Raw genomic sequence first — 15,416 nt, forward strand, 5'->3', positions numbered from 1 at the left:
TCCACTTCAACTACTGACTACTTTATGTTCACCAGTATAAACTTATTGTAAGACATTATTGATATTTTCAGTGCTAAACTTGGTAAACTTTGTACTCTGCCTGTATTTAATGATATCTGACCCCTGTCTCTGACCACACAGGAAGATTGAACAGGGTAATTCAAAGACAAGGCAAATGTTGAGCTCTTCATTAAAAAAACATAACGTTTAGATCTTACTGTTTAACCCCAGTTAAACCAGAAATAGTTCATTTCTATATAAATATTTGACTTCTTCTCATAGCTCTCCCCTGGAGCTGTGTATAAAATTGAAAAATAAATCACTTCTAGATATTTTTAACCTTTAGATGATCTCATTACTGTGCCTGTATGGTTATGCTGCATGTAGAGAAAACCTGCAATTTTCAGTCTTCTATTGAATCTGGTATTTCTAAAGCAGGTTCTGTGGTCTTTCACTGAGATTGATCACACAGCATGCTAATATATATATTTATATGTCCTGGTCTGCTCATAGTCTCTCCATCATGTCCTACGAATGACTGTTAATGACGACAGGAAAAATATTAACAGTTCTATATTCTCTTAAGCCTACGCAGTTGTCTGACTGCCACAGAATCTCTTTTCTGTCAGTGCTCTTGGAGAGATAGCTTTATATGTATGATCTCTAAGTGATCTGTGAATGGTATAGTCCCCCTCTCCCCCGCACTGTGGGCCTGATCAGAATATGATCATAGAGCTCATTTGCATCTGTTGTGGTTAGAAGCCTGAAGGCCCAGAGAGTTCCATATCGCTTCCCTCCACTCTATTCTCTAGCGGATTCAGCCCAATGCTAATTTATGCCACTCTGATTCAGACAAAGATTATATTTCCACCAACTGTGAGAGCCTGACAGAGTAGATATGATATTCATTGGTTTGTTATATCGATATAATTTCCATAAAATTATAAAAACTTTTTTGATAATGCAAATTTGTAATTCATTCCAGCTTACATCACTGATCATAGTTTTCTTTTCTTTCTTTCTTCCTTTTTTTTTTTTTTGCTGTCTGGTAATAAAATATGATGAAATCATTCAGTGTGAAATATTATGTGAGTGTTTGGATGAAACACATCTAAAGATGAGTACATGCTGTTATGATTCAATGCAAAATAAATGACACCTCTCTTTTTAAGTAACATTTACTCATTTTGATATTGCAAGTATATTTAATATCCTTTTAATAAAAACTGCTTGGTATGATAAATGCAAACACCATTGTGTTCTACAAAACAATCTTCTACAAAACAGCTATGAATCATAAGAGGTTACTTTGGCCATTTCAGATTACAGACTATAATTGATGATATGGAACAAATTTTTATCTTTCTCATACATTATGTATTTTTACCAGTTATAAAACCAAATTTTAAATAATTAATACATTTTCTCTGATGACAATATGAGAATGATACTAATTTCCTTGTCACTCAGATAATGTTTCAGACGGTTTTATCAGTCGTAACGGAATGTCTGCCTTGCTCTCTCCCTCACTGAATAGAACTGAGCGTGACAACACTCGATAACGAGTACATCAAATTCAAATGACTGCAGATTGCTAAATAGTTTCAATTATTCACAGTGCGACATTGTGAGTGCTGTGCTATCGTCTGAATTATATGATATGATGACCTGTCCTGGGTCACTGGAAATGTGCTTGTCTGGAAACAGGTGGAGACCAGAAGCTCTAGGTTAACTGTTTGCATAGAAACTATCAGAAACTGGCCTCATTTCGGCATGCACACAAATCTGAACTGTTTACTTTATAATACAGAAGGAATCCAAAGCGTACCTTAAATAAACAAAATATGCAGGACACAGGGATATTACTGGCATGTCCCCCATTGGTTGTTTTCTAATACTCTTTTAAAATACTCTTTAAAATAGGATACTTCAAAGTACAAAAAAAATAGAAAAACCCATGCAAAAACAGAGCAAAGCACTGTAGTCTCCCTCCTTCTCTTCTGCTTACACTGCACCAAAAGTCTCCCACTATGTTCTCTCTCTCTCTCTCTCTCTCTCACACACACACACACACACACACACACACACACACACACACACACACACACACATTTATTATGGAATCTGGGATATTGCATTTTTGTAACCTGAATAACCTAGCACAGAACTAATTAGTATCTTAAAATTTGTCTCAGTTTGTTGGTGGGGGATGAACACTACAGTCAGCAGGGGGAATTCCAGCATCTGTTTTCAAGTCCATGAGTAAGCATTATATTAAGACCAGCAGGTTGAGTTCACCTTCCATCTGTTTACAGGCAAAACCGGTCCTCCTGTCTCCAAATTTCAAATATAGATAGCAAAAGGTGTAATGAATGGTGACACAAGCTACTCTTGTGTTACCCTACTCCTGTTCCTAGTCACCTGTGTGAGGCAGGCAAAGTCAAATGGATTTACCTGTCACTGATTGGCACTGGCATATCTGTCTGCTCAAGCCATGTATAAGTGATGAAGTTTGGATTGAACGAGTGACAGCTGGTTCTCTTAGGGTAAGATGGGAAACAAGAAAGCCCTGAGGCATTAAGCATTCGCTTCCAAAATCCATCACATATCCAACTTTTTTTATATGTATTATAAAATTCACCAACACTGAATTCAACATTTAATGATTTAACAACCGATATATAGGAAAATTAAAAGAAGAGGGATATACAAGGATGTTCTTTCTCCTCTTTCCTGTGTCTCCCCCCCCCCCCCCCCAACTCATTTCAAAGTTGTTTTAGATTACTTCTAACATACACAAAGTTCTTCTTTATACGTGTTAGACTCAAAAGCATTTGATCAGCTTTAAACGAAGTATTACATTTGCATATGCCACATTCACTAATAGATAAATTTGGTAAAGGGGAACATAAAAGCCTAAGAAAGAACATTATTATTCAATCAGTGAAAAGAGTGGGCACACAAATGAGATTACTTCAAGCGAGTATTATTATGCGTAGGGTCCATCATCTTGTGCAAGTTCCAATGTAAGCTGAAACTCAAATTTACATACTCAGTGTAAGAAAGTAGAGCACAGGCAAAAACCTCAGAAGACCTGCTTACCTAAAGGTTAGCAAATCAAGATAATCTTACTGTTGCTGAAACAAGCAGTCTGGGGAATCCATTCCCATCCCCATTTGCATCTTGACTTTTAAAACATTGAACCAAAGAAGTATATCTCAAGTGATCTGTCCTCAGTAACACGGTGTCTTTATATTATTTAGCAACAACATTTATAGACTGTGTTTGCAGGTGCAAGCCCATAATGCTCTGGTGCCTGATGGACTGTCTTCCCATATGATAAACTTTAACATGTGTTAGAGGACTACTCCTCCTGCAGCAAGTTTAAATCAGCTGCTGTCCGTGGTGCTGATCTGGGAGTGAAATCTCACTGTACTTCAGACTGGAACGTGTAACCATAAACAGCTCCGACGCGTAAGGAGCTCAGCAACATGACATAGTGTTTTACAAAACATTACATCACTCAAATGTAATCCGAATGGGTCTCTGATATTATGACCGTGTAAAGCACTGAACACATTCACCATAAACAGTCTCTGAGCATCAAAATATCTGTTCAGATGAACAAAGCATGTATTTGATTCCCTGACAATTTAACATGTTGATAGTTTCCATGATTCTGAGCTGTGCATAGTCATACTTTAAGTCATTGCGTTGCCTGTTTCTTTTGACTGCTTTTCATTAACTTTTGTTCCTTCCAAGACAGATATCTGATCTGGAACATGACATCTTTAAATGATTGAAAATGTCCCTCATATACTTACCAGACTAACCCAAGGCGATGTAGACTGCGATTAGGATTGAAAGTCGAAAGGGTAAGAGCAGTCAGTCAAAATGTGCAGTGTAATTAGCAAATGGATAGTCCCTCCTTGATTAATTTGTTTGTGCAGTGTCTGCTGATGTTACAGTAAATTCTGTAAGTACAAGATATAACAAAAAACATCTTTGGTAAATTGTGTGACAGATTATGTCAGTGAGCAAAAGAGTCTTTTTTTCCGCCCAAAGGCTGTCTCTTGGCATTTTAACACATTTATCAATTACATAATGCCAAATCATATTAGCTGATCTTTAGAGAGCATTCAGCGGCTTTGCACAGCGTTTCAGTTTCAATACATCTCTGCCCATCTGCTCCTTGTGTCCATACGTATGGCTACCTCACCCTGCGTAGTTGTTATGGTGCTTTGACTGTCAGTGTTATGTGTAATATTTTTGCTATCTTAATTTAAAGGCTGAGCCCACTAATTCTGACTGATTGCCTTGTCACATTTTGTATTTTATAACTGTAAAGTCACACGTGTAACTGACCCAGTAATTGCACCGCGATCTATAAATATTAGCCATGTGGTTATTGAAACCAGTGAACGTTCTCTCCAAGGGTCCCTTACAGCTATGTCCGTCGTTTTCAGAACTCTACCATCTTGATTCCATTCACGTACATGGTATCACGGTCAAAAAGTTGTTCAGACTTGATTAACGGTGCGAATGCAATTCAGATGACAATCAGAATATGTTATTCAGATTTCATCGTAACATAGAATGTTTAGAACAGTATTCTAGAATGCTATGTTCCTGCGTTATACGGATTGAACAGGGTAAATTTTCGAAATCGAAAGATTGATTCTAACGACGCCATTTGTCTTTCGAATTCGAAAACTGTCTCGCTGTTCCATGGACAGACTTCTCTTTTCAATACGGTTTACAAACTAGCACGTGCTTGCATGCTGAGTCGCAATAGTTTCTGGGTTGGTGTGCCACCTTTCGACTGAACCACGAGAAGAACTGGAAAAATGCATTGCAGTATTTCCCCTCCTCTTCATTTACAAACCGAGAGTCAGCATAAGGTGCTGCTGCACACCATTTACATCCAAACGAAACTTTCTCCTTGTCTTTCTTATTTTTCCGAGCTTGTTTCTGGTTGTTTATGAGAAAACGCTTGAAGTTCAATGTGGACCTCATCCCACTGAAAAATTGCAGTTTGATTTTCTTCAAGACTTTTAAACGATATTCGCGGATTTCGCGACGCTGAAAGTGGACAAATATACATATATTTTCATTCACTGTTGGTCTGAGCAACATTCGAAGTCTCACAGGTTTAAAGGAAGTCTTCGTGGACCTGCTTGCACCCTCGAGTGCTGGACACTTCTAGACTGTGCAGCTGAACAACACGCACCAAAAGGACTTCTTTTCACCCGTGGAATAATAACTCGGAGCGCAATTCTCTCACTACATATTCTCGAACTTTAACAACACTTCTGGACCACCGAAAAAACGCTTGAAAGCAGACAACAAAGTCCGGTAATCTTTTCTTGTTTAAATAAAGTAGATGTGTCCGATGTAAATGACATATAAAACATAAGATAAATTTATAGTACGCATTGCCTTATGTGTTTTCTTCCACAGGAAGGCTTTTCAGGTTTAGACTACCATGAATCAGACCGCTGGAGTAACCAACACTTACAGGAGATGCTCAAAAGGCGGAAAGGTTAGTTTCCTTTCAGTGTGGATTACTTTCTATACAAGTTTGAAGGCAGATGTGAACACCAGTGATGGCAAACAGTTTGCCATAATACCATGCCATGAGCACTCTGTCACCTATAAAGATTCAGCAAATAATGCTCTTAATTGTAAACTGCGAGGTATTAGCTACTCGGCCATGCACCGACAAAAAGAACTTCTTTTTTTTTCATTTTGCCATATTTTTGCCACAGTGGGGTACATTTCCTCGACAAATGACAGTTCGTCATGTTTTGTGGCCTTCCATGCTGCGGAGCTTCCCATTGTTTACGGATAGATGTTAAAATTAAATCGCAAAACATGCAACATTCAGTGTTGCATGATTGGGAATCCTCTGTTCCAGGAATGTGTCTATTATGTCACTCGGGAGCCACTGGGAAAATCTCTGCTGCGATCCCCTAGAAGGCTAAGATTTCCGACAATCTGGTCAATTCCCAAAGCGCTTGCAAGCCTTGATTGGTTCATGAATGTGTTCGCTCTGGCTTTTGTGCGGCAGTGCTCTGGATAAAGCCAGAGAGGTGTCTATTATAGCACAGGTGGTACCTGAAAGGTGCGGGTCATGTTTGTGACTGCATATTATTATTCATGTGCAGAGGTTTCCAAGACGCGTTAAACATACCAAATACACCGAATATTTGATCGGATCAGCCACAGCTTTTTCTAGGTTTTTTTTTTAAGAGTTTTTTCTTTTGGAAATACTTTTTTTTTAAACCTCCATGATTTTGGTGCCCGTTAAAACAGAAATTCTTGTTTAAGTGTTTTGTGTGCTACATCCCTGAATAAAATATGTTTATTGATCTTGTTCATTGATTGCCTCTTGTAGTTTATCACCTTTAAACCATGGTGCTTTCAGAGGCTTTCTCCATGCTAGCTTACGCATTCACAGGGGAACATGTTACGTCTCCTTCTCCTGTTCAGTTATGCTCTAGTCAAAGTCACCAAAAAGGTCCAGCTCACTAAATCTGTCTAGGTCTAAATGACGCATTTCTCTACAAGAACATACCATATATGGCTTTTACTTGTATGTATTTGTACTTACACTCAGACTGAAAGATGAACAGCAGATCAATATAGCACTGTATGGTTCCTATTATGTATGCTGAGAAATGATCAGGCTTTGGTTTGATTTGAAGAGCTAGAGGGGATGAAAAGAGTAACCAGTATTCTTGCAACAGAAGGAAAACCTGTCCACATCAGTTAAGATCAATCAAAGGGCCAGAGAGCAGTACTGCAAGCAATGTCACGGTGATTAACAGGGAAATACCCTGAATGTTTTACTTGTTATTTTTGTGGTTTTGTAGAGATAAAACAGTCTAATAATTTAATAATTAGTGTAGGAGCAGATACTAATACTTTACGAATATGTTATTATCATATTTAAGATCATGAGTGAACAATGCACATGTCTGTGTATATATTTGTGGAGAGAGAGGTTCAACTGGATGATCTGGTGCAGCTTTTGGAGTTGCAACCTTGGCATTTCAGTAATCCGGTTGCTTAGAGCAGTGACCCATATTGTGTTGGTAGAGTCACCAGGGAAGAAGGCAGAGCAGAGAAAGAAGCCTGGGTTTGTGCATAATGAGCCCATTAGGAGAACATCCGCTAGGGTAAGAACAGTAGCCAAATCCCCCCACGTCTGGAAGTATGTCACCGCCATGGGTCTTCCACTCACTCATTCACATGGGAGGAGAATCAGAACATCTATAACACAGTCTCATTTATGAAACCATCATTCTGTTAGGAAACAAGCATACCCTGATTAACAAAGCGCATTTTTTTCATATATTTTAAGCTTGAATGGTTGTCTGGTCCCGTCTGTTACCTTAGCTGACACTTCACAGTTGATGACAGACCTGGACACAGCTTACAATAGATTAATGAAGCTCAGGTAAGGACAAAAGGATTGGCTTGGTCCCTAAGGAGACACATATCATTTTCCATTCTTATCTTTTGTCAAACTGTGGCGAGAGCAAGAACACAAGGAAGTGTGAAGAAAAAAAAGAGTATGGATCATCTTTCAAATCTTTTGAGGATTCACTGTGTCCCGTCACCTCTTGTTGCATTTATGATGTGTGTGTGTGTGTGTGTGTGTGTGTGTGAGCGCGTGCGTGTGTGTGTACTAGTAACAGCTCTAGTGGGTTTTGAAGAGCTGTTGGGATGGATGTACAGTCCCATTCTGCTGAAGGTGAGGAATAACCTTTAAGAAAACAACATGGTTAATACCAGGAGGATGGGCCCTCTGTGTATGTGTGTGTGTGTGTGTGTGTGTATGTGTTGAAGAGAGGGGACTGGGAAGAAGTATGGGGAGTGTGAGGCAAGAAAATGAAAGAAAGAGAGAGACCACTGAGACCTGTGCTTTGCTTGCTCTCTCACTCTCTCTCTCTCTCTCTCTCTCTCTCTCTCTCTCTTTCTCTCTCTCTCTCTCTCTCTCACTCTCTCTCTCTCTCTCTCTCTCTCCCTCTCTCTGTGTGTCTCACTCTCTGTCTGTGTGTCTACTCCTGAGCCTATGTTATGTCTGACAAAGATTAGTTGTGTATTGCCTCCTATCATGTATCTACAGTTCAGTCTTAATTCTGGGCAGGCAGACGATATCTGGTGATACTGGAGCTTTCCTAAAGTGATCTTTACTGTTTGATGATATCGACCCCCCATCCCCCTGGCTTTTGTTTCTCTCCATCTCTCTTTATCTCTCTCTCTCTTGCTGTCCTTTGTCCTGGACATATGTCATTCTCATTGTTTGATGTTAATGTCCTTTTAGAAAGCCTATATAGCTCTGGAAACTATTTTCAGAACAATTTAAAATCATAAGCATTGATTATTTGCAATGTTGCTTTTTTCTAATTTCGTTTTGTGTTTCCATTCCTTTCTTTTGTCCTGAAAGGAGTATAATGTTTAGTCTGTAAGCAATCCATGCAGCCACTAGATGTCCTCATAGTAATTCATGGAAGACCACAGGAGATATAGTTTGAGATCAGTTTAAAACACAATTTCAACATCCACAATAGACATAGAACTTTAGAGGTGGCTTTTGGAATTGGCAAATTCTCAGTGGATTTTGTGTAGAGAGTATGCAATGAAATCTCTGTTGTAGCAGAAAATCAAAGTTGTATATGTTTATTTGATTATCTATACCCATGAGGGTTGCTCTCTGAAGTAAACATTGTCCATGGAGGTGCATATATTACTGCTGTACTGTTGTTTAAGAGATTAGGCTATGTCATGCAGAAGCATGCTTGCTTAGTCAAAGGCAAGGTGTCTATGAACAAGCTAATGACTTCTTGACAAATCACTACACCTCTGTGTCACATGAGCACTGAGGGTAATGGAGCAAATCTGGGTGCTTCAGTGGTCTTGAGCTATTGTGAAACTAATCATACAACATGTGCAAGACATGAAGAATTTTAGAGGTATTTATGGAAAACAAGAGGCTTTGTTTCAGTTCTTCTAACAAATGGAGAATGGAATTGTTTCTCTGCTTATTATGACACTTCCTTGCTTCATAATGTAACATAACATAATTCCCAACCTCTGGAATTCACACAGATAAAGAGAGTTATGTTGTCAACTGGTCTTATGGAGCTGTCTGAGGTTCTGATTGACGTTTAAGTAGAGATGCTCTAAGACGGCTCCTGCTACATCAAAACAGTTTTAACCTTAGCCTGAATGGCTGTCACAGCCTCTGTCTGAGAAGGGTGAGCTTGTGGAAGTGATCATATGTTATAACTGCCATTTCAAATGCTGGTTGTAGGAAGCTGGTACCCCAAAATTTTGCCAAAATAAAAAAGAAAAATCTGACATCTTAAATTAAGTGATTAATATGCTCTTCTCTCTCTCTCTCTCTCTCTCTCTCTCGCTCTCTCTCTCTCGCAAAACCTTAATTAATTGATTTTGCTGGCTAACGGTTTAAGATAAGGTGCGATAACAACATCTTTAAAGTTCTCTGAGGTGAGAGTGTTTATTTTTCTATAATTACGGAGTCATAATGAGATAGTAAAAGTTTAATTCTCTGTCTCATCTGGGAGACACTAAAACAAAAACAAATTAATGACCAGTCGCCATGAATATGTATGTGCTGCTGTTGTTTAAAGACGGATTGATTGGAAAACAAAAAAGTTCCCCAACCACTGAGTAGGTAGATATTGGACTTCCATGAATCAAATGATCTGAAAAGCCTCCAAGCTCATTATTGTGTCTAAAAGTCTTTTGTTTGAATCACCGCATTATGACATGATCTTGTTTCTATAAGCAGTTAATATATTTTGAATATTCAGAGGCATATCATTCATTCATTCATTTTCTAAGCCTCTTATGCTAATTAGGGTCGCAGGGGGTGCCGGAGCCTATCCAGCATTCGTTGGCCGAAAGGCGGGGAAACACCCTGGACAGGTCGCCAGTCCATCACACCAGAGGCATATCATTCATTTCTATTCTAAGCAGAAATGAGACAGATTTGTAGATTTGCGTAGAATCACCTAGGTGATAGTGAAAGGCAATTATGGATTAAAGTGTATACCTTAATTACAGGGACCAACAGCATGGTGGATGTACTCTAAAAACGTGCCAAGTATTGATCCTTTGCTCATTACTCAGCTAGTCCATTGTAATCCATAGTTATCACTCCAAGCTCCACACTGGACCTTATGGAAACCAGTATTGATTTCACAGAGAGTGGCCTTGCTGTGTCGTTGTTAGAGTGCCCATCTTAATTTCCCCCTATGCCTAATTGTTACATTTGAAGTGCTCTCACACTCATTAGCTAGCTCTTTTACTGCACATGATGGGGTGAGACTTCACTAGATACAAGGATCAAACAGTTCCCCAGAGTGGAGATGTGTTGTAATCTTAGATCAATGGTAAGAAATTATTATTGCCTTTGATGTTGCTTTTTTCAGCCAGTAATGCAAAGTATGTTTTTTTCATGTTGTATCCTTCTGTTTTCTTAATCAGAAGGTGAGCGCTCAAACATAACCTTTACTGTTGACTAAACTCTCTGTCAAGGCCATGCTAACTGTTTTGTGATAATCATGGTTTTCAGTCAACTCAACATCTCTGTAATCAAGTGACTGAGAGAAAGCTTATCCATATGTTCTTCACAGGAACATGATATTTCAATCTGTACTCTTATTCACCACCAGGGTATAGTTTATCCACTAGAATCTTTTCATGGTGGTCTTTGCAGCCTTGAAAGCCTGATAAGACGCCGCGTTGTGAAGTGGTTAACACTATATCACTCACCGTAGCCCCTGAAGCTACACTCCTCTTCTGTGCATCTGTGTCTCCCTCCATCTGAAATAATGGCCCATGTCAAGCACTTAAGCGTCGAGGTTAAGTGAAAAGCAGTGATGGATGCTTGCGACCTAAAGCTCGGAGTTTGGCCATGACTAACCTGAGCTTGCGGCCGAGCGCCCGAGGCAGTCAGAGCAGAGAGCGAGGGCTTTAATTACTAGAGCTAAGGTGTCACACGCCAGCACACTTCCATCACTACAGGCCAACAAACAGGATTGATTTGGGCCTCCATCCAGCCGCCTCCCTGCATAATTGCAGCTGCACTTTCTCTAATGAATTTGTGTGATATGTTATTCTACCTGTGTCACAGATTAATTGTGATTAGTGGTCCTTGCGAGATGTAATAGAGCCTTGTTAGTTATGAGGAGGATGGCGTGAGTGGTTGTAACTGTGGGTGAAAGTAAAGTGTAGGTCAGGCGGCTGAAGGCTTAGGTTAATGTGTGTCATAGGGACTACTAGTTGTACTGACTCCTCCCTCTCCATGCCCTGGACAGATGCTTTGATTTATTGTGTGTATGTATTACTGGCTACGGAAAGTGCTGGAACAGCAGTTCTGTATTACACTGCCCATTACCACTTCATTGCACACTGACTCTATTCCTTATTAAAACTCACCCAAGGTAGTCCTGTAAAATTAATAGTGTCATATCTGGATACACGTGAACAAGCAGGTGTAGCAGCTTTCTAATATATCCTTATGCAGTATTGTGAAATATTAAAAAGACCAATTCCCAGTTCTACCGGTTAACCATTTTGCTTGTGTACAAGTTTGTTGTTTTCATTTGATTTGTTGGCTGAACTGACATTGCTGGGATGATTGGCAGCAGTGGAAAAGAACTGGTATGAGTCACACAGACCTCTTAGCCCCTGAGTGAACGGCTGCCTCCACAAAACGTTTAGGTCATGACAGCCGGTCTGCCTCTGAATCACACTGAGTCAAACAGGCTCCAGGCAGACAAACAGAGCTCTGGCAGCATGCAGCTGTGTAAAGGACAAATGTATATATACACACACACACACACACACAGACACAGACACAGGCACAGGCACACACACACACACACACTTCTAGTATTTACAAGGTCTTTTGTCCATGTAAAAATCTTGCCCACGCCAAAAGCATAAAACCACACAAAAAAAAACCTGACAAAAGGGAAAACGCTGAGTTTATTTGTAGCTTGTGTAAATTACTGGCACAAATTGTGCATGTAAATTAAGAGACCTATCATTTCGTTCAGAGCCGTGAGTTTTGGAGTTTAGGCCCTTAAAATAAAAATCAAGATCTCTGTTTGTGTATGGAGAATATTTTTATGTTTTTTGTAGTTACCCATGATCTCTCGTAACTAGCACTAGATAATGGCTTCCATCTTAGTCAAGATGAATCTGAGTCAAATGCCTCCCCTGACGTGCGTGAAACCAGCCACATGTAATTTTTATAATGAGACAAACGGAGATGTCATCAAGAAGAACTGTGTTTGCACAATGAAACCTGCTTACCCCATAGGCATCAGATTGTCAATCACAACCAACAGGCTGTTAGAGCAAACCTGGCTGATTCAACCGTCCAAGGAAACAAGGACGGTTACGGTCCCTCAAAAGGGAGGTTGTGGCACAGTTAAAAGGCGGCGGTTGTGCTACAGTTAAAAAGTGTGGCACAGCTGTGCAGCTGTTACTCAACCAATCACTGAGTCCCAGATGTCAGATACGCCTCTTGGCTGTGAATCAGTGCCTGCTTTGTTTTTTAAATGTTTTTATTTTTGCAGTAGATCCCTTACATTCTACTATAGTAGCACATCTTTAACTGTTTTATCTATAGCTATTCTATCAGATCTTCTGAGATGAATGGCTGAGACATGAACAGTCGTGGCAAATATATAAACTGCTGATTATTTATTCAGTGCGTTTCCCAGAGAAGCGTTTTTCTATCTTTTTAATTATCAATTTCAATGACTCTTGTAAATATTTGATTAAAATGATCATTATAGTCACCAACTTTTGGATTTTGCTTTTGATTATGCTTCCAATTTACTTCCCAAGAAGATACCAATATCATCCATATTAAAGAGTCTTCTGGAGTAGACATGGTGAGGTTTGCATACAGTGATAAATTTATGGATTGTCACTAATCATAAATCTGAAAATAAATATGTATATATTAGTATAATAAATATTTTAGATTCAGCACTGTATTTCAGAACAACTAGACCAAACTTTTGTAAACATAATAACATAGTCATGCAGTGTTCTTTCTCTTTCATTTACTTTCATGAAAGGAAAATCAAAACAAAGATCAAAGATCTCCCGCCCTTTCGTGCTTCTGATCCTCATTTGTGGGAAGTCAAAGCCGATATAATTAACAGGATTTCAAATGAATGATAAACAACACTGCTCCACATCTCTACAGCCAAATAATTCAGTCATTCACTATTTACATACTGTTGAATGCAGACTACGGATATACCAATGACAGGACCATTTTGCTCAGTGAAAGATTCCTTTTAGGTGTTCAGTTGATTACTGCTAAATAAAGGACCGGCATGAATACAAATCAGTGCATAAGTTTGTTTGTCCTATCAGAAACAAACTAGATTTACCTGCTGAATTTCCTTCTCTCTTTCAGGTTTACAGCACACATTTATCTTGGATTCACTTAAAAAACCATCCCCTAAATGTTTTCGCCTATATGTTGGCATGGCAATCTTTGGCGTTTTATTAAAATGTATAGCTTACCCTTAACATGCCTCTCTTTCTATAAGCACAGTTGAGAGTTTTATTGACTCATTGAGAATCACTGGTATACTGCTATGCTGAGGCTTCCCACATAGCTCCAGCTGTTATAAGAAATGATTTGTTGGAAATTATCCCTCAATCCATTCATGTTGTACATGGGCATAAATGAGCATATGTTCCACTTGACAATGAACTCTCCATGCTGGAACATAAATATAATTTTTATTGGTTCGGGGGAATGATTTCTACCAATCAATGCTTTTTAAATCACTTGCAGGCATGCTTGTGGTATGCCTGAATATCCACAAAGTGTGTACCCTTGTACTGGGATGAAAGTAAATGCATAAAGGGAAACCTTCAGATCTTGGCCCAAATTTGCATAGAACAAAAGATTTGTAGCAAATTCTTGCGAACCAAAGTCTTAGCTCTTATTCTGTGTACCTTCTATGCATAAACGCATCATCGTAAAAAAAAAAGGAAAAAAAAAAAGAACAGAGCTAATTAATTAAAAGTTAGCTTAACTTTCTAACTTGACCTCTTAAAAGTGAGGCAGAGGGGAGGTTTTTTTTTTTTGTTTTTTTTTCCTGTCGCCATTCATCTGTCTTAACCCACGCTTGTAATTTGCGGTCAGGAGGTAAGCCTTCTCCTTTTGATGTAAAACTTAAGTTTGATCACCCAGAGGCTATGAAATTTGTAATCTTGTGGCTGAAGTCTCAGATGTTTGCGTCATTTCTTTGACTTTGATTGCGTTTATGATTTCATGTTGGCAAGTTTATTTGTGCTTATGTGTACGGGCGTGTGTTTTTGTCTTGAGGAAGAAAGACTAAAGAGACGGCACTCACTCTTGATAAAGTCTCCCCTGCTCTATGTTTTATGTTTTGTTTAAAGGAGTTCAGAGCCCAGGGATTTGCGGAGACAGCCTTGCTGATAATTCAGTTTTGCTTGTGACGCCTGTAGGTAGACTCTTAATTATTTATGAGACCTTTGCAATAAGTGTGGTGCTTGCATGAGCATGCGTGAAGGTGATGGTAATTTGCATTCTGGGAGAGATTGCACAAAGCTGATTGATAGCTTCTCTGTTGCCCCAGAAACCACCTTGGGGATGTGATACGAGTTGCATGTCTCTTTGGTAATAGACAGTAAAGCATATTTTCTTCTCCACTTAATCTTACAAATGGGCATGAGGAGGTGATATCTGGAACCAGCAGCCCTGGCAGGTAATGAAAGAGTGCCATTTTTTAATGACATATCTGAATGCGGCCAATATCTTATACACATAGATTAGTGCCACCGCTGCGTCTCTGAGTTTCTAATCATCATTCAGGCAAGACTGCTGTTCTGTCAGATCGCCCATAACCCTCAGTCAGTGAAAGGCAGCCAGCTCTAGTCATAGTAAAAGAGCACTAATGAGATGAGCTATTGTGAATCCATGGAAACAAGGCTAATGTTGGGAATGACATGATGACATACCACATGAATGCTGTTTAACTTCTAGTTATATACCCAATGCTTTTCTAAAATATCTTCTAGTATCGATTTGAATTCTAGGAGATGTTGCACAGATCAGAAATGAAAAAAAAAGGATTAAACATTCAGATGAAACATAAAAAAATCACCTAAAACAGTTCTGGAGTTTTCTTTTTAAAGGTACAACATAAATTAACTTAACACCTGGAGAGCTTATTTGCTTCTCAATTGAATTTTTGACTTAATTCAACGCAGACTGCTGTGGTGAAACTCAACGAGACCGGGGTTTCCTCTGAAAGATGCAGTTGGGATTTGTCAAAAGTACCCTGTGTTGAACTCAAATGTCAACTGTTGCATTT

The 15,416-nt window shown here is 39.1% G+C and overlaps 1 protein-coding gene across 1 annotated transcript in view; it reads left to right on the forward strand.

Moving 5' to 3' along the window:
- The first annotated feature begins 5,485 nt into the window (after positions 1–5,485).
- The window catches only part of dpp6a (dipeptidyl-peptidase 6a), a 144,823-nt gene continuing 134,892 nt past the window's right edge, over positions 5,486–15,416 (forward strand). Inside the window, exon 1 of the mRNA XM_030767439.1 lies at positions 5,486–5,542. Coding sequence (XP_030623299.1) covers positions 5,486–5,542 — 57 coding nt within the window. The remainder of the gene's footprint in view (positions 5,543–15,416) is intronic.

Source organism: Chanos chanos, chromosome 3, assembly GCF_902362185.1.
Source record: "Chanos chanos chromosome 3, fChaCha1.1, whole genome shotgun sequence".
In the NCBI taxonomy this organism is placed as follows: Eukaryota; Metazoa; Chordata; class Actinopteri; order Gonorynchiformes; family Chanidae; genus Chanos; species Chanos chanos.